Below are 23,899 nucleotides of genomic sequence, written 5' to 3' on the forward strand. Positions count from 1 at the left end.
CATTGGGAAACAATTTATTAAATGTGACATACTGTACAGTATCCGTTTTACTAATCTATGGCTTATTAAGATACACTGTTGTTTTTTATGGATGTTTACATTGATCCAATGTTGCTGGTTACATATTAGTGCCTTGACGCAAACTGCAATGTTCATGTTTGTACAGGCTACTGTCCCTACTATGCAACTAGTGCTGGAAACTTGCAAGCTATTTTATAGCTTTAAATAGGCTGACCATAATGTAAGATCTGAGGATTGAGGTATAATTTCATCAATCGTCTACTTTTCTTCACTTCTCCTCATTCTCTCCTTTTCTCCACACATCAACCCCCCTCCTTTGCTCCACATACTGTACTTCTGGGTAGGAGAGGAGTGGGAGTGGGGGAGTAAAGTAGGGGGATAATTAGCATAATTGTATTAATTAGCAAATCCAGGGAACAAAATACTGAGGAGAACTTTTTACTTTCCGAACCTGGATTTTCGACCTCTGATGCGTGGAGACGTACACTTCAGACACCGCCAGCACAAGTAGCCTGCAGGCACCCGATTGGCCACAGAGGAATGCTTGGTAGTCTCACCGATTTTATATCCTTGAGGATAGTAGTACTGCTAACTTTCATTTTTCCCCTGTAATCAGCACTGATTTAAACTCTCTGGCCAATCAGGGGCATGAATCGGTCATTTAGCTATTGGGTAGAAAATAAATATCTTTGTATCCCTGCCAGCCAGAAATATTGGGCACGGCCAAGGATGTAAAATAAATGCTGGTGAAATCCGGAATTTCCGTATCACCTTGTGTCCTACCCGGGGTGTGGCAGATATTTTCATATATTTTGGTTTCACTATGTAGAAATTACACCAGTGTTTATACATAGTCCCCCCATTTCAGGGCACCATAATGTTTGGGATGCAGCAATGTTATGTAAATGAAAGTAGTCATGTTTAATATTTTGTTACATATCCTTTGCATGCAATGACTGCTTGAAATCTGCACTTCATGGACATCACCAGTTTCTGGGTGTCTGGTGATGCTCTGCCAAGCCTGTATTGCAAACATCTTTAGCTCATGCTTGTTTTGGAGGCTAGTGCCATCAAGTTTTCTTTTCAGCATATGAAAGGCATGCTCAATTAGGTTTAGATCAGGTGATTGACTTGGCCACTCAATAATCTACCATTTTATAGCTTCATGTTGCTTTAGTAGTATGTTTGGGATCATTTTCACCTCACATTCAGCTCAGATTCTCTATGTATATTGAATAACACATAAAGAATGTCCACCAAAGTTAAGGTACCGTAGAGTGAAATTAAGACAGACTTGCATAAAAAGAGATAAAAAATAGTTAATTTTTAATAAAAAATACATATATACATTTCTGATTGGCAACATTATGTCTTGCACAATTTCTGACATCCAGGACCTAAAAAAAGTATTTAATTGTACAACCATTCAGAACATGTAGAACACGTGAAACACAATGGGCATGTATGTGGAGACTGGATCGGGCACATGGACGTACAACATGGGCGTAAACGTTTTGAGGGTCTCGTTTTCATTACACTACAAACAATGCACATTTCAATACAGTAGTTTGTATAAAAAGTAGCACGCATAAAGGTAAGACTGGACAGGGCTTGATGCAGGATGACACCAGGTTGACTCACAAAGACTTACACCAATGACTTCAGAGCCTATGCTTTTGTCTATGCGTTTACAGCAAAGGAGCCTTGCCGTCACTTTGGGACAACAGTATATACACATATATATGATTCTATGTAGTCACTCAGGACTATGCGAGAAACACCACTGGAGCTACTAATACAGTGACTCGTCTACCGAAATGAATTAGGGTGACCAGTAGGTAGAGCATTGAGAATCAATATGCACAAAGATTAAGCTTTATGGCTCATCTACTGTTCGCAGAGCACTTTGTAAGGTCTGTTACTAAGATGCAACTCAGATCCACTGCGATCAACATGCCCCAGGGCTTCGCTACCTGAAAACAGAAGTTCTGAGAGCATGTGTGTACACAATGCATGCACACACACAAACACACACACACACACACACACACACACTGGCAGTAGCAGCAATAATGTCACAAGAGATAGGAAGACCATGGTTAAGCATGCATTTAACAGTATAGTACAAATACCATTGAAATACATTTGTTCCATTGCACTGGAATTAGTTAGGAAATATATGGATTCTGCTTTTGAAAGTAAATTCTTTTTGTAAATATCCCAACCATGTATGGTGTTATGATTCACAAATAAATCTATTCACAGGTGAATTTAAAGCATATGAATATATTGTGCTAATTACTGAGCAAGCAGCACATACAGTTCCTATACTAAGGACAGTTAAGCAGTATCTTCCACCACGTGGGTGCTTTTCATTGGACTGGATACTAACAGCTGTAATTTTGAACATCACCTGGGTGCTATGAAATTATTGTCATTAAATATTACCTTTCAAAATCTTTCCTGTTCTCTGCATCTGTGAAAGTACTCCACATAAAAGTATATAATCAAAGAACAAACTGAGCATTACTTGAAGATATCCAGACATACTGAATTAATTTTGGAAACTTAAATGTAATCTTTCATATATGCAGATTTGTGCACTGCACTGCAAACTGTAGACCATTTCACAAAAATCGAAGAAAAGTCGCTGATGTGAAAATAGCAATTACATATGCCTTTTGTAATGTGTGCAGTGTACTTTTACCATTACTCCTTATTCCTATATTTTGGATTTCACATTTTGCCACGTAGACACAAATTACATTTTAGTAAATGTATAGCATATACTGCTTCCATATCTTTAGCGTATGAGGAGTCATGATCAAATTATCAAATATCAGAGACGCATCGGCATTCAATGAAATAGCTATTGAAAGTGAGAAACTACTGAGAGCTGAATGAGGCAGAGGACTGAGAAATCAGAGAAATAGCTGAGAAAGCACAATCAAATCACAGAGAATGAGAATGACTGAGCTATCACAGAAAAGGCCTTTGAGAGGACAGATCCAGTTAAGATAGACAGGACCTCATAGCCCCTTTGGTTCTATTGCAAAGTCACCTTGGTTGTGCTGCATGAAAGAAATCGGCATTAGGATCTCTTAAATTGGGCTTTTGTGTTTTAGAGAACAAAGAGAAAACTTTAATCAAATTATACAAACTCCAACATTGCCAAAATATCCTCTCCATACAGACCATACGAAAACCATAAAACATTTCAAACCAAGACAAGACATATTTGATGCAAATATATGAATGCAAAGAAAGAAATATATATTCCTCTCCTCTATATATCATATAGAACTCTGTAGAAAAGAACAAGGTATCTGACGAGGTGTGGAACAGCAACACGCTTCCGGTCAGACTCAATACTGGGCTGGTTGAACTTTGACCTCTGCTGAAACGCAGTATTGCAGCGTGGAGGACAGCAGACAGGGCGTTTTCTTTCCTTACTCGTGAACGCGCGCTACCACTGAAAATCCTACGGTCAGTGGGCCCCGGTCCTATGGCCAATGCGCCTTTGTGTCGGGGCAGACGGAGGTACGAGAGCGAGTCTGGTTCGGGCGGGGCTCTCTCCCGCGGTGAGCAGCTGCACGTGCGCGCCCGGGAACAGGAGCGGGCTCCGGCCTTCCGCTGTCAGTCAAAGAGCACGAGGACTCGCCGTCAACGCCTGCGGAGGGGAAAGTGAAAATGATCGTTTAGTCAGATTCAGAGCTATGATTTCAGAACTGATAAGACAAAACATTACATTACATTATTGGCATTTGGCAGACGCTCTTATCCAGAGCGACGTACAGTTGATTAGACCAAGCAGGTGACAATCCTCCCCTGGAGCAATGCAGGGGAGGACCTACAGTACACCCTAGTGTAGAGTGTAGACCTACAGTACACCCTAGTGTAGAGCACAGAACACATGCAGAGGTATGTAGGGAAGATTTGGTGGACGGCTGCGTGCCTTTGTCTGACGGAGCCGTAGGAGTCCAGCATCTGGGTGCTGGCCAGCTCCAGGTTCCAGTCGTACATCTCCAGAATCTTAAGACATTCCACCCTGGTCTTCAGTCCCAGGCAGAACAGCTGCTCCACCTACGAGAGCACACAGGAGGTCAGTCTGTTCATCCTGCACTATCTACCCTAAGGAGCTAATGAAACTGGCTCACTGAAGGACACATACATGTTAGCACACTGCTCCAGAGAAAAAATGGTCTTATTGTGGAAGGGAAAATGTGCTCAGGCAGTGTTTTCAGATACCCAATCGGGGTCTACATTCTGTTTCCCCTAAAAATGAGCAATAACATACACCATGTACACCAGTGAGATGTGTTAAACTGGTTTGATGAAGCAGTGAGTAACAGTGACACCAGCAGCTTTCTGGGATCAGGCTGGGGAGCCCGGCTACACAGTGCCAAATCCCTCTTGAAGAGATGCATATTTTATATGGTATGTGTGTATGTGAGGTGAATTCCATTGGATCTGCTGTAATTTGGACTTCCTCTGTAATGTCAAGCAGTGCAGTGCTGGAGTGGGCCCAGTGTGTTATTCCCCAATTACTTGTGGGTTAGACCACAGTCCATTTCACACAGGGACATAGAAAGATTATTCAGATGCCATTTGTGAAATTATGTGTAACTGAGTTAAAATGGTGGATCACGTTAACGACTGAGCAAACTGAAGCTGGAAATGAATGTCACTCTCCTTCCTTGCCCACCCCTACTGCCTTACATCCAGCCATTACAGTCAGGCACTGTCACTGGTCCAGAGACAGCCGACCCATTCGCAGCCATAACCCACTCCTATACTGCAGGGATGTGTGAAGACTGTTCCAGGGTCAGTGTTTGGGACGCCATCCTACCTTCAGATAGTGCACCGCCCTCTGCACGTTCCAGCTGTGGTTCTGCAGGGCTGCCTGACACTCCTCTATGGTCACGCCATGGACTGCCTCCTGCACCTGCACGTCCACACCGCCCACCAATCAGTTCACAGTTTTAACAAGCCAATGACCTCACTGTCACATTTCATGTTTGTCATGTCATGTTTTATGTTTAGTTATTGTCTTGGTTATGTTATTGTCATGTCACGTATTATTTCTTTTACGTACTTTTTCGTGTCTTTCTGCAAACCTTGCATTCCTGCTTTCTCTCTCTCCCTTTCTGTCAGTCACACCCTAATTGTTTCAATTTCCCTTGTCTACTTACTAATCTACTAATGCTAGATCAGGATTGGGTAATACTAACATTCTAATCATGTGTTCATGTTACCTTACGTTTCTTGTGCATGTCATTTACTAATTTACTAATGCTAGGGCAGGATAGGTTTATTACTAACGATTACTAATTACCTTGTTAACTTGTCAATCCTCCACACCTGATTTCCATTCTCTTGCTGCTCTCAAACTAATTGTCTACACCTGTCTACATCTGAATATAAGCTCAGTTTCATGTCATGTCTGTGTGAAATTGTTTGCCTCCTGTTCGTCAGTGCAGTCGCTTGAACGGTTAGACCAAGCCATTGGCTGCCTGTTACGAGCAAAGCCTGTTTTTGACCATTGTTTATTGACTTCTCTTTTGTTGACCATCGCCTGCCTGTACCATGACTTTGCCTGCTGTTTTTGTGCTTTTGCCCCGCGGAGCAGATTTCGGTCTTGACTGGCTACCGGCTACCGGACTTCCCGCATGGTGTACCGACTACGAGACTGCCTTCTCCCTCGGTACTGCACTTTGGTTTTCTGGTTGGATATTTACGTGTATGAACATTGCTTGTTTTTGACTACGCTCTCTGGATATTCCCCAAATAAAGCCCTGACGGGACTTTACTACACTACTGTTTCTGAGTCGTGCATTTTGGGTCCAAACCCCCCATGCACCTGTCTCACTCACAGCCTAAAACTGTCATCTGAATCAGCTACACACTGCTGCCCTCTGCTGTCCATCGATGGGCTTGGAGACCAAAACCAGCATTAAGTACAACGCAGACCTGGGTCAATTATGGAATCGTTTTGGATTCAAATATTTTTCCACACTTTTCTAAGCTTGGATGTATTGGAACCTATGAAATAGGTGAGTACAAACCCCACCTCTGGGTTGGCCCATTTGTACTAGGCAAAATGGTAATTCTATCCATTTCAAATTAAACACAAAGTGTGCAAAAAGTGAAAGCATCTGATTACTTTCTGAAGCCACTGTACGGTCTGAATGGTGAGTTGCCAACAGTACATTTTGTTAAGTGTGTAAGTAACCCGGCACTCACCAGCTTGACCCGATCCGAGGTACCCAGCCAGTCGGACCTCCCGGCCAGCGTGTCCCCTCCCAGCTTGGGCAGGCTGCCAGTTGTCCTGGGGACGGACCTGACGGCCAGGGTGCTGTTGTTATTGGAGGAGAAGTTGGCCTTGAGCTCGCCGTGCTGCTGCTGCATCATGGGACGCACGGTGGCCGTGTTGGCGGCCCGCTTGTCCTCCACGCCCTCGGCCTCCTTGAAGAAGCGGTCGTAGCGGTCCAGGTAGGGAGGCCTCTCGGGCAGGAGGTAGTAGTGGGTGCTGCTGACCTTCTTGCCGTCCCGGACGATGGGCAGGATGCAGGGGGCCCGGGCGCACTCCTTGCCCTGGGCCTGGATCACTTTGGGCGTGGCGTACTTGGGGTCGGAGGCGAAGCTCTGGGTGGTGGGCATCAGCTTGCCCGGGGAGGTGGAGAGGTAGGAGCCCAGGGGGAGGGCGGAGTTCAGGCTGGCCCGCTGAGGAGGGGAGCCCACCAGGAGCCCCATGGGGCTGGGTGTGCGCGAGCTGGGCTGGGACAGGGGGTCGCGGGGCGGGATCTGGGGCGGGCGTTCCCGGCCGTCCTCGCCCTCGCCCCCCGAGGCGGGGGAAAGGTCCCCGGAGCGGCGGCCGTAGTCCGAGCGGCACTTGATGGGGCGCGGCGGGATGGGGACGCGGGGCGGGATCTGGGGCCTGTCCTCGGAGGAGGAGCACGGGAGGACGATTTGGCGGTGGGGGCCGTCCGGGCCGGGGGGGCTGGGCGACGGGGAGAGGGAGGAGCCCGTGGGAACGTTGAGCCTCCGCATGCACTCCTGCTGGAGCTCCTGGAAGATCTCCGCCGACTGGGAGAAGCTGCTGTTCTGGCCGGGCTGGCTGGGGAGGAAGAGGTTGTCCTCCACTCTGGGCTTTCCCCCCTCCCTGGCGACGGCGGGCCCCTCCCCGGCGACAGGCCCCTCCCCATCGTCCGCCACGGGGGCGTAGACGGCGCCCTGCTGCTCGCCGCTGTTGATGGAGCTCACCTCCACGTCCTCCTCGTCCTGCGCCACGTCGTCGTAGGCCGGGGGCGGGGGGAGGGGCCGGGCGTCCCAGTCCACCACCGGCGTGGGGTGCAAGGGGCGGGGCAGGGTCCGGGAGGGGCTCTGGGGCGGGGTTGTGTCCAGTATAGACTCCGCCTCCAGGGCTAGCCTGGCCAGCGAGGGGACGCGTGTCTCCACCACGGGGGAGGGCGAGGGCGTGGCCGGGGGGAACTCCTCGCCGAAGTCGATGAGGGACACCTCGCTGGGGGTGCTGCCCGCGCTGCGGCTGCCGTACAGCGGGGCCGAACGCTCCCCCGGCCGCGCGCCCGACACCCAGACGGCCGGCCGCAGCTTCAGCCCCTTCACCGGCCCCGGCTTCCGCAGGGAGAGACGCTTCAGACCCGACGCGCTCTGCTCCTCGTCTTCAGCCACCGGGTCGTAGCACGGCTCTACACATAGACACACACACACACACACACACACACACCCATGCACGCACACACACACACACACACATATGCCCATGCGCACACACACACACACACACACACACACAGTACCCACAAAAAGAGAGAAACACACAAATGCGCTGATATGACTTTCTCGAAGACACCACCGATTTTTCAAATGCCAGCATAGCTAAGGGTGAGTTGAACTCCTGAGGTTTAAACACGAGTCCCTCCGCAGCACTTACAGCAGAAAAGCACACTAAGGAGAATGCTCTTTTCACACTGACACCTGATCTCCACACACAGCCCCAGTGAATCCACACTTCATAATGAGGTAGCATGCAGCTCATAACAACCTTTTACCAACGAGACCTTGTGATATGACATACAAACCTCAAAGGCCTAGTTTAATGTAAGTTTCTGCATCCACAAAAATGTACAACCGCCATGAGTTAGCCTCAGTGCATGGCAGACAGGTGAGCAGCACAGCACACAGAGGGGAAAGAGAGAGTTAGAGACAGAGTGAGAGGGAGAGCGAGAAAGCATGAGAGAGAGCACGGTGAGGATAGCTGAGAAAAAGCCAGACCAGAGAGAGATAGAGAGAGAGAGGAAGGTGAGGAAAGAGAGCATGGTGAGGAGACAGTGAGAGACACAGAGAGAGTGAGACAGTGTGAGAGGGAGAGCGAGAAAGCAAGAGAGTGAGAGAGCTGAGAGAAAGCAGGAAAAGGGAGAGATAGAAATAGAGAATGAGAGACAGACTCAGAGGGGGAGAGAGAACAGGGTGAGGAGAGCTGAGAGAAAGCAGGAACAGGGAGAGATAGAAATAGAGAATGAGAGACAGAGACTCAGAGGGGGAGAGAGAACAGGGTGAGGAAAGCTGAGAGAAAGCAGGAACAGGAAGAGATAGAAAGAGAGAGAGAGAGAGAGCAGGGTGAGGAGAGCTGAGAAAGCAGGAACAGGGAGAGATAGAAATAGAGAATGAGAGACAGAGACTCAGAGGGGGAGAGAGAACAGGGTGAGGAGAGCTGAGAGAAAGCAGGAACAGGGAGAGATAGAAATTGAGAATGAGACAGACTCAGAGGGGGAGAGAGAACAGGGTGAGGAGAGCTGAGAGAAAGCAGGAACAGGGAGAGATAGAAAGAAAGAGAGAGAGCAGGGTGAGGAGAGCTGAGAGAAAGCAGGAACAGACAGAGAGAGCAGAAGGAGGCTGTGCGCTGTACCTTTGATGAGCGGTGCTAGCAGAGAACAGAGGGGGCAGGAGCAGAGCTTAAAGCGGACTGAGCGTCCGCTCCCAGACTTACTCTGGACAAGCAGGGCGGGCTGGGGCGGCCGAGGAGGAGGCTCCTCTGGACGGAGGCGCAGAGACAGAGCAGGAGGAGGAGAGCACGGAAAAAAAAGAGAGAGAGAAAGCCAGTGAAGGAAGGCAAAGCAGTCAGCCCGCGAACAGCCGTGAGTGAATGAGACAGCGCTGAGACAGGGCTAGCACAGGAAGAGCTGGCTGCCAGATAAAAACAACTGAGCATTCATTCTGCAGGCACTTCAGAAGAGGGATATCTAATTCAATTTGTTATTTAGCTGATAGTAGGCTCCAACAGTATTTCACAATGGACACATGACCCTCCCTAATGTAGCTTAATGGCATGTACGCACCCCTATATCCAATAAAAAGCCTATTGTATACACTGAATTATTATTTCTCATTTAAATCAGACGATTGATATGTATTATTAAGAGTATCGTTTATAATGTCAAGATATCAATGATAACAGGTTGGCTCAGCTAATTAGCTACAGCAGCTGCTTGGGAATTTGAACTTGACTACGAGTGACCATTACTAGAAAGAACAAGTTAAATACTGAAATATGAGGCTTATTCCAAGTAATGACTGTCTGTTTCAAAGTCAGTGACATTTTATCGAGTTAAATCACCTAAACATTCATTATTCACAGTCATGGTATTGAGAACATTAAACAACTGCATCCAATAATGTATGTAGCCTATCTCACACCGGGGATTAATTCCACTATTTTACTTGCTTTCTGTCTAAGAATTTATATAAGTTTAATCAGTTCATCTTGCATACAGTAGGGACTTACTTTTGCCATTTTAAAATGGCCCTACTGTATAAATAGGGATTCATTTGACAATATTAACTGCCTTTACAAGGATTTAATCATATCGTTTAAATTCATCCTGCACAGAGATTTAATTATTCTAAATCTACCGGTCCCTCAGAAGGGACTTAGCCTAATTCTTCTACATAAATTATATCCAAAAAAGGAACTTAGAACTTAGTTCCACAGGGGTGGGGTGGGTTACTCACTTTTGGCGCGTCCTGGGAGCTGAGTGGGGCGAGCAGCCTTGAAGTCCAGTCCCAGGATGTCCGGGGGGTCCATGGGGTTCCCCAGGTACAGGCTGAGGAGGCAAAGAGAGCCCTGCAGTAACGGGACGGGGCGGAGGTCTGGAGCCGGCCTGCCCAGATACGATTTTCACTGACACTCTCTGTGCATCGCTTGCTAACTATGCTGGCACACTTGCACTGTCGATACCCACGCAACGCAACACAGTTCATCTGTGGGAACATGTTACTGTTTGGATAAGCTACATTTCAGCAAATGTTTTGGTTAAATCAGGGGGTTCCCAACCCTGTTCCTGGAGATCTACGGTAGTCTGTACCTGCTGCAAAATCCAGCTCTGCCAGCCTGACCGGCTTGAGCTGGGTATGAGGTGCTCAACCAGCAAGTGCTGGTAGCTTGTCAGAGCTGGAAGCTGCTACCAGCTGTTTCAAAATCTAGCTTGAACTGGTCAAACCATACCAAGCCGTGTGCTGGTCTGAACTGGTCACAAGATAAACCCTGTTGAGCTGGGAGCTGGTCTGAACTGGTCACCCAGCTAGTTCAGCTACACTGAAGTTTCACAACTTAGCTTGAGCTGTTCAGCTGGGGTGTTTTCACTGCAACCCTAACCAAGCACACCTCACTCAATAGCCGGAGATCTCATTGACCTGGTAATGAATACAGGTGTGGCAAATTGGGGTTTGACATGAGACATTAGAGGACACTACAGGGCACTAGATCTCCAGTAACAGGGTTGAGAACCACTGCATTATATTCTCTATGGACACTGTATGTACTTTACAGCAATGACCTGTTGCCCCCTAGTGGTGACTTTAGAGACAAACAGTTCCCTTCGACGGGAATATAACACGTTGTCACGCCGATGTCTGAGGTGGATCAGACTTGGAAGGTTCCCGAAGTCGGGCTCTGACGCACGCAGTCCCCGGAATCGTGCCAGCTCCTCCAGACATGACCCTGCCCCTGACCTGAGGGAAGAGTCTGGGGCACTGCGTCTGCTCCGTGGGCTACGCCTGGTGACTCATGAGCTCCAGAGGAGTGTTGGCTCTCTGTGCCCAGCGGCACCAATCTCCAGTACGCACAACCGCGGCCTTGTAGGGGTCCTGACCACAGGCTGCTGCCCCACCCTCCGCTGCAGACCCTGATCCTTTCCCATTGAAATTTACTGTATTTAGTGGATTACGCATAAGATATTGGTTGAGCCACGACACCCTACATAAATGTCTCTGCTAAACTTAGGAATACTAATTACCGTATGCAAATACTGTTTATCCCCGGTGACTCGATTCATGGGCCAGGAAAGCCACAGGGCTTTCTCATTTTTGCTTTCATCTTAAAGCCCATACACATCAGCGTTCTCTTCCTGGTTTTAGTATCTATTGTAAAACACTCACAAAACATTTGCAAAAAGCAGTGAGGTTATTTTTAAAGTTTCTAAGCCCGCCCGCAGAGCCAAATTGCCACTCCAACATCAGTATGGAACACAAATGTAAAGCTCCACGATGAGATGAGAAGCTCAAAAATACAAAAACTATGCGCATGGGCCTTTAATATCACAAACTAATTTAGACTAAGGTGGTGTGACAAAACCTGCGGACCCTGCGACCCTACAGAACCCAGGTCTATCCCTATGCTTTAGATACGTGTTTTCATATCAGCTACATCCAAACCAATTGACACTGTGCACACACAGTCCGTGCATTCTGCATGCTTGTGTCAAGTCACGCAGCTGTCAACGGAATCCAAAGCAAAAAGACCAACTTTTTATCGTCACCACTAGAGGGCAGCAGAGGGGCGGCCATTTTCTTCTCTGCGCTTACAGGGGGGGCACATGGAGGGGGGCTTACTCGTCGATCTTGTCGGGGAAGCCCCAGCAGCGGTGGGGGTTGGTGTCGCCATGACCCGTGTGTATGAAGCTGTTCTTGAGCGGCCGGCTGATGTCGTGGGCTGAGAGGCCGGCCACCGAGGTCACGGCGTTGCGGGGGAACTGCCCCACCTTCAGCGTGCTCTTGTTCTGACCCCGCCACCAGTAGTTTTCCGCCCTGTGGAGATACAGTCGGGGAAGCCACAAATAATAATAATAATTATTATTATTTAGTTATTTAGCTGACGCTTTTATCCAAAGCGACTTACAGTTCAAGACTAAGCAGGGGACAATCCCCCCTGGAGCAATGAGGGGTTAAGGGCTGTCCACAAACAGCTGTGGAACTTATCGTGGCTACACCGGAGTTTTGCCCACCGACCTTCGTGGTCCCAGCCATGTACCTTACCACTAGGCTACAGGCTGCCCCAAATCAGTTACCACAGTGACCACAAGCTAGAGCTCCACTCGATTTATTGTGGGAATATCCATCCACAGCATATCCCAGCATGCATTGGGCAAATCTATCGCAGGGCTCTCATTGTGAGAACAAAAGCTAAAATACTATGAATAGATTAACAGAAAGATTTTTTTTTTAATGTTAAATATATTGTTTCTACTACCAGTGCCAATGTTAGTCTTGCACCCCTTTCTGAATGAGAAGCAATGGTGGATTCATGCAACGTTGGCAGAACAAATTTGCTCTTGCCACTTCAGCCGAATTTGACGTATACAGACAGCTCATGCGCGTATAGTATTTCACACATAAACAGAAGGCCGTTCCAGGAAAAGGCCTCCCTCGTATCAGACATTCCTAGAAGAAGCCTCTGTTTATTCTCCGGCTGCGTTTGGGCGTACGCCGGGGCTGTGCGTTTCAGGGGCTGTGCGTTTCAGGGGCTGTGCGTTTCAGGGGCTGTGCGTTTCAGGGGCTGTGCGTTTCAGGGGCTGTGCGTTTCAGGGGCTGCAGCTCCGGGGCAGCGGGGGGCGCTCTGTGCGTACCTGCCCTCGATGATGGTGATGACGTCGTTCAGGTGGATGAGCAGCTTGTCCGGCTCCTCAAAGTCCTGCAGGGCCCTCATGTCGGTCGGCATTGTCTGAAAAAAAAAAATACAAATGTTTAACACTTGTGTTGTCTTAAGGGTCAAAAATGACCCACCACTATATTTAACAGCAGAGAAAACCCCATATCTGAACTTGAAATTTGATGACGTTTGTGATGAGTGACAGGTTGTTTCTTCATGCAAAATAGATTTGGGGTTTAAAATTCAATTAAGCTGCTTTATTTCAGGGGTTTGGTGAAGGCGGGCCATTTTTAACCCTTAGGACAAGGGGAGTATCCAGAATGTTAAGACTACACAAGGGTTAATCAACAGAAAGATAAGACAGAACCTAGTCCATATGTCCTTTCATATCATCCATGTCTAAACAAAGTTATTCTGTGCATGTAACATTTCATATCTCGGTTTAGCCATGGATGATATGAAAACCCATACTGTATGTTTAATAGACAAGACCCTGCTTCAGTTGGGGAAAAAAAGAGACTGATCCTGTTCTGAATGCATTTGAGAATGAAGCCTTTCTATTGCGGTGGGAATAACAATACTGGTTTAGTAACGGCTGTGAGGAAAACACATTAGTGGACATGGTCACAACCGCCCTCAAACACAGGAAGCAGAAATAGCCTGTCTTAACGGTTATAGCCTTGTAATGACGCTTAAAACCTATCATAGCTTGTTTTAAGTAACGGTGCACTTCGCAAGTGACATTTTCTTCCCAAACTGGCAAATCTTGAAACTATCACCTCATCGGCAGTATTTTGCTGAAATACTCGGTTCCTCACCTCCACCAGAAACTCGCGCAGAGCCACAAACGTGGGCCGGTCGTCAGGCTTCTGGGCCCAGCACTGCAGCATCACGTTGTAGATGTCCTGAGGACAGTCCTCCGGTTTGGGCAAACGCTCCCCTTCCTTATCGATCTTATGAAGGATCTGCAGGGAAACGCACACACACGGACACACGCGCGGGTGAGCACAGATGCCAACCGACACACTCACACGTACGCAAATACACGCGCATACATACAGGCAAAAACAAATGCATGCACGCAAATAAACAGAAGCAAACAGAACAAGACACAGAAAACTTTTTTAGACATTTTTGGTAAATTTGCTAAACTTTCTAAAAAAACATGCACTTGTTCATGGTGATGGGTATGCACTTTGCACTTCGTTGTACGTTTCTCTAGATATTCCAAATGCCAACAATGCAATGTAATGAAGGAGTCTGAATACTTTCTGAAGCCATCGTAGGTATTATACATTATATCTATACATACAGGGACTGTAAAAAAGACTTCCTTAGAAAATGTAGTGATGTCTAGATATGGTTTCAAACCCTCGTTCAATCAGTTCAAGATGCTTTTTTAATACTAGATATTCCTTCAAACAATAAGAACAGATGCTTTGTGCCAGACATGGAGGAAATTAAATGGAAGTGGGGAGTCGGGAACGGGAGTTTGGCTACTATGAAAGCCCTGGGATAGTATACAGTATATGATTTTGTCTTAAGAAGCATTTTAGTCTTGTAATAAGATTAAGATCTTATTTTTTTTTATCCCAGGTAGAAAATAATAGCTTGTTTTAAGTTCATGAAATTTTCTTATTCCATTGGCAATCTTGAAATGAGATTTGCTTTTCTATTAGCTTGAAATCAGTCAAACTGTCAATATTTTCATCTTATGTAGCAAAAATGTAAAATAAAGAATATTTTAAGTCTCAATATAAGACTAAAATACTTGTCGTTTCTTGGCTTTTACAGTGCCACAGAGCTGTCTCTCCTGTCACTGCGCTGTCATCGGTACCTGGCTGCCGTTGAGCCCCAGCCAGGGCTCCTGGCCGTAGGTGCACATCTCCCAGAGGGTCACGCCAAACATCCAGGTGTCAGTGGCGTGAGAGAACGTGCGTGTCTTCAGACTTTCAGGAGCACACCTGGAGTACACACACACACACACACACATGCACACAGACACAGACACACACACACGCACAGACAGACACACACACACACGCAGACATGCACGCATACATATATACACGCACGCACAGACAGAGTGAGTTCAGATTCACTCTAAAATGGAAAGAAAATGCAAGTTTTAAGAGAAGTTTTAACAGAAAATCTAATTGCAAACAGTAACTTATTTTGTGTGGAAATGACACAGCAGTGTCTTTACACTACCTATAAGCAGACTTGACTGTTTGGCATCAAAGCCTGAAAGACTGAACAAGAGAGGTCACACACACGGCCACACACACACAGACACACACACACACACACACACACACGCGCACTCACCAGGCGAAGGGGACCTTACGGTGCTCCTGCATGACGTAGTGGTCGTCGTTCTTGGGCAGCGCCCTCATGAGGCCAAAGTCTCCGATCTTCACCAGCTCGCTGGAGGCTAGCAGGATATTGCGGGCGGCCAGGTCCCGGTGGATGAAGCGCTTGGACTCCAGGTAGGCCATGCCGTTGGAGATCTGGATGGCGTACTGGCACAGCGTGGAGATCAGGAAGTGCCCCTGGTTTTTTCGCAAGCGGTCCAACATGGAGCCCAGAGGTGCCAGCTCCGTCACCTAGAGAGGAGGACCAGCAGGCCACTTCACAACCACTCTCAGGATGGGCGTAGGTGGTTGGCGCTCCCATTGAAAACAGCTAAATGTGAACCTCAATATCTCACCAGCTTCAAAACCAATTTCAATGCCATTGCCTACTACAATGCCAACGGTCTTGCCAACAACTGATTTTGGTATAGCTACGTTGCGCCATTGCTGTGTTATGGAATAATTCAATAATAAATAATATAAAATAAATAAATCAATTTAAATCCAATGGATCCCGACACAAGACCACTCATTGATGAATGTTAGCGGCTGATCCATTTAATTAGCTTTAATGCTGATCCATTTAATTTCCTGTCTTTTGAGACTTTCAGCAAATGAAACATTTCACTTAACCTTCAGATACCTCAGTATATTTTGGTTGATTTTCCCCCTCTTAGTTTATAACTTTAGTCTGCCTTTTTTTTTTTTCAGAACACGTTGACCTACATGAACAAACATGAAAAATAATTTCATTGTATTGTGTGGGTGAATGTGAAATTCTTTGTATTTTATAACACACAGTCTTTTTATTCATATTTTTCTTACTCCAAGGTCTTAGCATGAGGAAAAATATCACAGAAAACATACCATATTCATAAGATTAAAAGCAGACCCAAATTGGAAAACAAAACTGTGCTAAATATTAAACCATAAACAACTAACAAACAAACTACATACAACTAGCTTAACTATACAAATATATACGCAATAGTATCAGGCACGCATATTGTGCTATCATCAGATCGGTTGTCATAGTCTGACCTGACCGCATCTGAGCTCTTGATGTCACAGCCTGTGTGAAAATCATATAATGAGTCATCTTATGGGGGGTTGACCCAAAAAAACCTAGTTTGAAATCACCAACTGTGCCTTCCAAATTCACACTGCAGCACCACACCAGCAAATAGTAGGGTTCTTCACTATCATTATCTCCAAGGAGCACATGTGCTCCTCAGCTGAAAGATTTAGGAGCACAGTAATTAGTAAATACTCATCAATTATCCTTGCAGTCAGCAAACATCATTTTTCAGGAGCAAATGATCCTAAAATGGCAGCAGTGTAGAGCCCTAAATAGGAGCAGTGATTTCTCCACAGAACAGGACACTCAGTACTGCCAGGAGGAAACCAGCTATATCTCACGCTAATGTAAACCCTATGGGTGGTTGGCATGATGTTAGTTAATGTAGCAATGTAACACAGAACTGGTTTAACTGCACCACGAGTGCAGATAAAATAAGACATCTTCTGTCCTACCACTGTGGAGTCCTGTTCTGGACCAGCGATGTCTTAGCCATAGGGCCCAGCCTAAAAAAACTGAATGAGTGTGCATCTTGCTGTGAGAGGACAAAAATGTGAATGGAGGTTATTTTAAACCCTGCTGCTCCCTCCCTAACGTTTCCGAGTGGCTGACGGCGAAGTGGGTTTCGGATTTCGGTGGAGGGTACAGCACTGGGGGCGTGTGTGTGCGTGTGTGACTCCCGTGTCGCCTTACCATTTTCATGGGGTGCGTGAGGACGACGCCGTAGAGCCGGATCAGGTTCTGGTGATCCAGCGAGTGCATGGCGTTCACCTCTCGGATGAAGTCGTCCAGGGCGTCTGGCTGGTTCAGCACGTCCGTTTTCAGACACTTCACGGCCACGTTGAGCTAAGAATAGGGGGGCAAGGCCGGGGGGCCGGCCGGTCAGGCACGCCGTCCGTCCGCGCGTTATTAAAGGAAACCTGAGAGACTGCGTCCGTCTGTCTGCCCTTCGCTGCCTGACTCACTGTGCTCATTACAAAGCCTGTGGCGTTGCGCAAAACCTTAAGGGGTAGGGGTATCCTGATGAAATTCTCATTAAAACTCTTAGTTGCATTACATTATTCGGATTCAGTTCTCAGCTGAACAAAATGTCATTTGCAATTTAAAATGTTTTACCTTTTGGCTTGAATTGATTCGAAGCGCTCTTATACCTGCAGTCAGGAAGCAATTGAACACACCTGACTAATCAGAAATGCCTGTGAAGCCATTTGTCCCAAACATTATGGTGAAACTGGCCTGAGAGTATGTGTAAAAAGTGCTGTAATTTCTTCATTGTGAAACAAAAGTGTACAAACTGCACTGCATTTTTAACCTTAGCTACATCTGACCTGCACTCTGAAGCACTTTGGGCTGCGGTTCCATTGTACATATCTCTGTACTCTGCGACTCACCACTTTCCCGGTGGGGGTGAACCACTCCCCGCGCTTGACCACGCCGAAGGAGCCGTCCCCGAGCTTCTCCAGCAGGACCAGGTCCTTGTCGCTGATGAGGCACATGAGGGCCTGCTGCTGGCCCTCCCCGGGCGGCGGGGTGGGGGACGGCTTGCGGAAGGTGGAGGCGGGCTGGGGCTGGAAGTCCGCCTCGGGCCTCTTCCCGCTGAACACCTGGGGAAGGTGAGGAATCCAACAGAGACTCGGTCTGATAGGCCCAGAACTCAGCACGCCAGTGCTTGGCTGCCAAACTGCGCTTCTAACGGGGAGGCCTGCCTAATACTCTCACTAACATACACCAGTGGAGGCCAGCCTAACTCTGCATCGCAAAACACTACGCAGAGCAGTCTGTATTTAGAGACTGACTTCATGTACAGTACTGTCCAAATGTCTTAGGCACCTGTATAACATTCTGTACAGATAAGATTCTTTCAAAAATAATTCAAATAAACATACTATACATTTTACCTGATATTATAGTAATTTGGCAGAATAGTTAAAAACAATATTTTTTGTGACCACCCTTCTGCGTTAAAACGGCATCATTTCTCTGAGATGCAGACGCTGTCCTGCAGTTCTATAAGACAATCAGCAGGGAGGTTGTTCCAAGCATGTTGGAGAACTTGCCACAGTTCTTCTGCAGACTTTGGTTGGCTCCCTGCTTTCTCAGACAGCCTTGATCAATTCTGAGAGCCATTAAGAGTCTGAGAAACAAGACATCAACCAAACCAAACAGAAATACCAAGGCTACACTGCAAGATGCAAACCACTGGTTAGCTGGAAAAACAAATGCCATAAAACTCATTTGTTGGTGGTTCATTATGCATAAATACTGCTGTAAGTTCCACATGGTGAAAAGAAAATGTATAAAAATGCCCTTTATTAAAATCTGACAATGTGGTCTTCCAGATTTTTATTCAGCATAATTGTCCAGCTAACTCAGTATTTTGCTTTGTGAAATACCCCCCTGCTTAGTTACATTACAGTTATTCAGCTGACACTTTTATAGGCCATAGGCTATAGGCTCTGCTGTTGAAGCCAGCCCAGCTCAGCACTTTTTTGGGAATACTGAGATACGAGAAAGCCCAAGCAAACGCGAATCCACCCCGAAATCCTTATACGGTCGTCCAGTCCCATTGGCGCGACAGCAATCAATCAACCCCCACGGCATGGGCCCTGACCCGCGCCCCAAATCCCGCACACGAACACAGACGCACGGTGTCGCCAGCGCCCCGGGGGGAAAACGCAGCGCAGCGCTTCGGTCCACAGGCCCCGATAGCGCTTATCTTTTAGCTCTTATCTGGTATTGAAATATTTCAGAGCTACTTTGTAACAGGAGACACTTGGTCTGGTGGTGGAAGGCTTCGCCGTGGAGACTCCCCCACTCCCCCCCCCCAAAAAAAAGAAAAAGAAAAAACGGGAGAGTGTTGGCTGAGGGGACACAGAGGAGGACGCATAGCTCACTGAGCCCTGAGGTCAGCACACTGAGGAGGAGGAGGAGGAGGAGGAGGGGAGGGAAAAGGCATCTCCGTAACGCTATCTGCACACTCGCAACTCTCGGATATTGAGTTATCTTTTGGCGGAGGCTGAGGGTGGTGGTGGTCGGGGGGGGGAGCTTCTTAATTTAAAGGGCAGCTTGAAAAAAATTTGCGGTCGCTTGCAATTATCGTTTGACGTGCATGTTGAATCGGAGCTTGAAATTCGTTTAGTTTTCCTGGAAAAAAACTAGAAGAAACGTCGGTGGGTGTTTGAAAACGAGCCATGGCGAAGCATTCAGATGGAAGTGCCGAACATGCTATCGCTAAGAAATCCTACAAGGCAGATGTGTAAACATTCTCCATGTCCGGAAGAACACTATACATATTGTTACAAATGTCTAGATGTCTGTCATGCGCTGTCAAAGATGAGAAATCACAGACTCTTAACGATGTATTCATCAGCTGTGAACTGACAGATTTCATGGCCATCATGCCCGTACCACGGTCTCCCAAGAGAAAGAATCCTTTAATTAGGTGAATGCATAGAAGGCATGTTTGACATTTGAGTGACAGGAGCTGACTCGCTAGCTTTAACATGTAGCGTGACATACACACACACACACACACACACACACTTCTTAGAAGAGAGCAGTGTGGAGGGTACTCCCAGAGGAAGTAGGGGGGACTGATATGTTTCTAAAATTACATGTGTTTGCTTCCGCTCCTGGCAGAACGGCAAGATGCAGTAATCTGCCTCCTCAGATTGAATATCTGTGTGTGTGTGTGTGTGTGCATTTGTGTAAAAGTTTGCTACGGCAGGTGTGGAGGCATGTATGTACATCTCTGTGTGTCTGCGTACGTGTGTGAGTTGCGGTGGGGTTTATGTGGAATGACACGTGTTTGCGTGTGTCTGTTCATGTGTGCATTATGTGAGCGTGTAGTTCCATGCGTTATGCTTGAAAGTGGTCGGAATGTCAACATGTACATACATGTGGACTGCATGTTTGTTTATGTGTGTGTCCACGTGGATGTGCATTACAGGAGCATGCATGAGTGCGTGTATTCTGAATGTGTGTGTCCGTCTGTGTGTGTGCGTATGTGAGAGAGTCTACGTGTGCGCGCATGTCCAACCCACAGAGAGAGGAATGCAGAGAACACACAGCTTTCAGTGTAAACAGAACCCTCTCCTTGGACCCCTCTGTTTCTCCCACACTGGCAAGCAAAAAGGAAGAAAAACATATTCCACTTATTTATATGGCCGGCAGGCCAGCTCCTTAACAGGAAGGCCAGACAGAAACATTCACCGTTTCGGGCCAGGAAAGATTAATGGCACAGAAATATTTCAACAAATAAACAGAAACAGTCTGTACAGCTTTTTAAATTTAGCATGGTTACTGGCGCAAACATTAGCAGCGATAATAGTTTGTCTGTGTACGGCCTTTAAAATTGAATGTGGGTACTATAACAACCGTTAGCAGCGCTAATAGTCTGTCTGTGCACAGCCTTTTAAATGTAGTGCGGGCCCTGCTAAAGTTAGGCTTTGTAACAGCTGGTAGCTAGTTCTACCAGTTCAGACTGGCTCCCAGCTGACATGGTTTAGATGGTTGACCAATTCAGACCAGATCCCAGCTTGACATGGTTTGACCAGCTCAAGCTATGTTTTGAAACAGCTGGTTGACCAGTTACCAGCTCAGAAAAGCTACCAGAATTAACTGGTTGACCAGCTCGTACCTAGCTAGACCAGCTTTATGACCACCTTGACCATGCTGGTTGACCAGCTCATACCCAGCTAGACCTGGTTATGAACAGCTTGACCAGTTCTGGTATAGCTTGATAGCTTGAAACGTTAGCAGGGCTAATAGTCTGTCTGTGCACAGCATTTTAACTTTAGCATGGGTACTGGCACAAATGTTAGCAGGGCTAATAGTTTGCCTGTGCACAGCCCTTTAAATCTAGTGCTGGCACTTTAGCAGGGCTAAGACTAGCGGCTGTTTGTGCAGAGCAGAAGCTAAAAGCCCCGCTTCTGACCGAGGGCCACGGCCAACGGAAACACGCTCGCCCCCGCAGGCTCGCGGGAGGGATCGGCCGGGTCGCCGCGGTTACCCACAGCCGAGCGCCGCGCCGTCCGCAGAATTCCGTGCCGTTCCGGAATGCGGGGCCCGCGGTTCCGCTCACGAGACTGTAATTTCATCCGCTCCGCATTCTCCGTGGTCCGCCCAGCTCCGGCCGGACTGCCCTGACCGAGGACCTAAATGCCGCACTTTGTGCCGAATCATCACTTGTGCCCGGGGAGCGTTTTAACCGCTCACTTCCCGATCCTCCGGTTATGAAAATCCTATCTTTTTTTAACAGGTGAAAAATGCTTTATGAATTAAGCTGTGCACTGAATTATAAAATGAAGGACAAATAAGGAGAAAATAAAAACGAATGTCTGCAGTATCCTTCATAGGTTAATATTATTTTGATAAACCAGGGGCTTTTGTTCCTGAAGGGGATGCAGGGTCTGTAGATTTTTGTTTCCCTTTTAAGATCGCAAACCAATTTAGACCCAAGAAACTAGGTGAGGTGATGTAAAGAGGCTGTACCACTTTGAAACACTGAAAATCAAGCCTTGCAGGCAAGTTGCTGGGCTGCTTGGTACAGTAAGCCTCCAAAAAAACGTTCACCACCGAATAACTTTTTCCCTGGGTCTCAATGTCAATGCCTAAATGACCCGTTCCTTATCAGATGTACAACAACCATTATAAATGCACTACCATCTGTCAGAGAACAGCAGAAGTGCCTTTTCAGCAGGTGGCAACAGGCTGAGGTATTACACGATGAGTGAGTGGGTACAAGGTGACCCCGTCGTTGGGGAGCTGGAGCGTAGATGAATTATTCTTGTTCCGGAAGGTTCTTCAGAGAACGGCGGCATACCTTGCTCATCCAGGACTTGCGCTTGCACAGGGCCTTCCGCCTCTTGACCGCCTCCCACAGCCGTCTCTGCCCTAAAAACAGGATTAGGAGAGCGAATGTCAGCCGGCGTCGAAAACAGGAGACCGCTCACTGGAAAAGAACGAGGCATTCTGGGAGAAAAGCGGCGCGCGGCATCACCGCCATGAGTAATGAGCAGGTGAGGAAAAGGCGCTTAGTGCGGGGAAAAGAGCTGAAAGGGGGTTTTAACGCTCTTAAGGCGACGAGATTCACCGTTTAGGGGAAATTACATTACGTTCTTAGCTCCCCTCGCACTAAAAGCGGCACGTAAGCGCAGCGTGACGTGGTGGATAAGCCTGGGCAGGGCGTGTGTCTCTGGTGTGCGGTTAAGTAAGAATACCCCTTTGTTTTTCATTGCGTTTCATTAAAGAAACTGGGTTTTCTCTCCTTCCTCGGAGACAATGGCACTAAAAGCGGCGTGCCCGGACACCGCAGTCCGGCTCTGGGACGGGTGTGGGGCGAGCTGTTTTGGGGAGGCTCTGGGAGTGCCCTTGGGGGGTGGGAGGTGGAGGGGCGCGCTGAAGGAAGCAGGTGTTACGGTGCTGATGAATGGCCAGTCCCTGGATAGCGGCCACGCAAAATGGGGCCGTGCCGTTTTTGTCTCCGGTAAACAATGCCAGGCTTTCTTTTCGCTTACAATATTCACGGGGGCTTTCAGAACCACTTTAACACCAACCACCACTCCCCCCACCCCCACCACCCCTCCAAGCAAATAACAGGCGCTTGATTTTTTATCTGAGATTAGCCTGCCGCATACACTTTCATTGTGAGGTCTATTAGAAAGCTCATCACAAACAAAACAAAGCTGAGCTGTTTTTCGCCTTTTCCCTGCGATGGACTGCTCTCAATGACTCACAAAGCCTGGCACAGTGAGCTCTTTTTCACCCTACTTATGGGGATGTTTACAGGTCCTTTTTCAGATGGTGCCTGTGTATGTGTATGCGTGTGTGTGTGTCTGTGGTGGTGATGGGGGCGTGGGGGGGTCCCTATCTCCGGATTATCTGCAGCAGATGGCCTTTTGTTTTATTGGTGTTTGTTTTGTGTGTGTTTTTTGGGGGTTGGGGGGGGAGGGGGGTGCGGATTGGGACCCGTCCTGCTGCGGTACTCCGGCCGGTTGCCTCACCCGGTCCCCCCATCCCGATCTTCTCCAGATCCTCGTTTTTGACATAGTCGAAGTGCGAGAGGCGGGTGACGTTGAGGTCGTCGCGGATACGCAGGAAGTACTGCTGCAGCTGGACTTCCATCAGGAGCTCCAGGAGCCATTCCGTCCCCTCGTCAGACTGCATGCTACCGCCCAGCTTCTGTATGGACAGACACACACACACAGACACGGTTAACATACAGTACTGTCCTCTATATACACGCTACTGCCCAGATTCTGTATGGACAGACACACACACAGAGACACGGTTAACATACAGTACTGTCCCCTATATACATGCTACTGCCCAGATTCTGTATGGACAGACACACACAGAGCCACGGTTAACATACAGTACTGTCCTCTATACACACGCTACTGCCCAGATTCTGTATGGACAGACACACACACAGAGACACGGTTAACATACAGTACTGTCCTCTATACACACGCTAATGCCCGGCTTCAGTATGGACAG

General features: G+C 47.5%; 1 protein-coding gene across 5 annotated transcripts in view; it reads right to left on the bottom strand.

The window, feature by feature from the left end:
- Positions 1–1,330: 1,330 nt before the first annotated feature.
- LOC133128489 (activated CDC42 kinase 1-like) overlaps positions 1,331–23,899 on the bottom strand; it is a 65,939-nt gene continuing 43,370 nt past the window's right edge. For 4 of the 5 annotated variants that reach the window (XM_061242068.1, XM_061242070.1, XM_061242066.1 and 1 more), the window contains 15 exons: positions 23,404–23,581; positions 22,224–22,294; positions 17,791–18,003; positions 17,093–17,245; positions 15,296–15,573; positions 14,805–14,931; positions 13,786–13,932; positions 12,945–13,039; positions 11,932–12,126; positions 10,054–10,145; positions 9,032–9,076; positions 6,265–7,730; positions 4,871–4,966; positions 3,977–4,104; positions 1,331–3,691 (listed from right to left, as the gene is read on the bottom strand). In XM_061242068.1, coding sequence (XP_061098052.1) covers positions 3,685–3,691; positions 3,977–4,104; positions 4,871–4,966; positions 6,265–7,730; positions 9,032–9,076; positions 10,054–10,145; positions 11,932–12,126; positions 12,945–13,039; positions 13,786–13,932; positions 14,805–14,931; positions 15,296–15,573; positions 17,093–17,245; positions 17,791–18,003; positions 22,224–22,294; positions 23,404–23,566 — 3,276 coding nt within the window. In that variant the 5' untranslated portion in view covers positions 23,567–23,581 and the 3' untranslated portion in view covers positions 1,331–3,684. The remainder of the gene's footprint in view (positions 3,692–3,976; positions 4,105–4,870; positions 4,967–6,264; positions 7,731–9,031; positions 9,077–10,053; positions 10,146–11,931; positions 12,127–12,944; positions 13,040–13,785; positions 13,933–14,804; positions 14,932–15,295; positions 15,574–17,092; positions 17,246–17,790; positions 18,004–22,223; positions 22,295–23,403; positions 23,582–23,899) is intronic. The other variant, XM_061242067.1, reaches the window with a different exon arrangement.

Source organism: Conger conger, chromosome 5 (genome assembly GCF_963514075.1).
Source record: "Conger conger chromosome 5, fConCon1.1, whole genome shotgun sequence".
NCBI classification, from domain to species: Eukaryota; Metazoa; Chordata; class Actinopteri; order Anguilliformes; family Congridae; genus Conger; species Conger conger.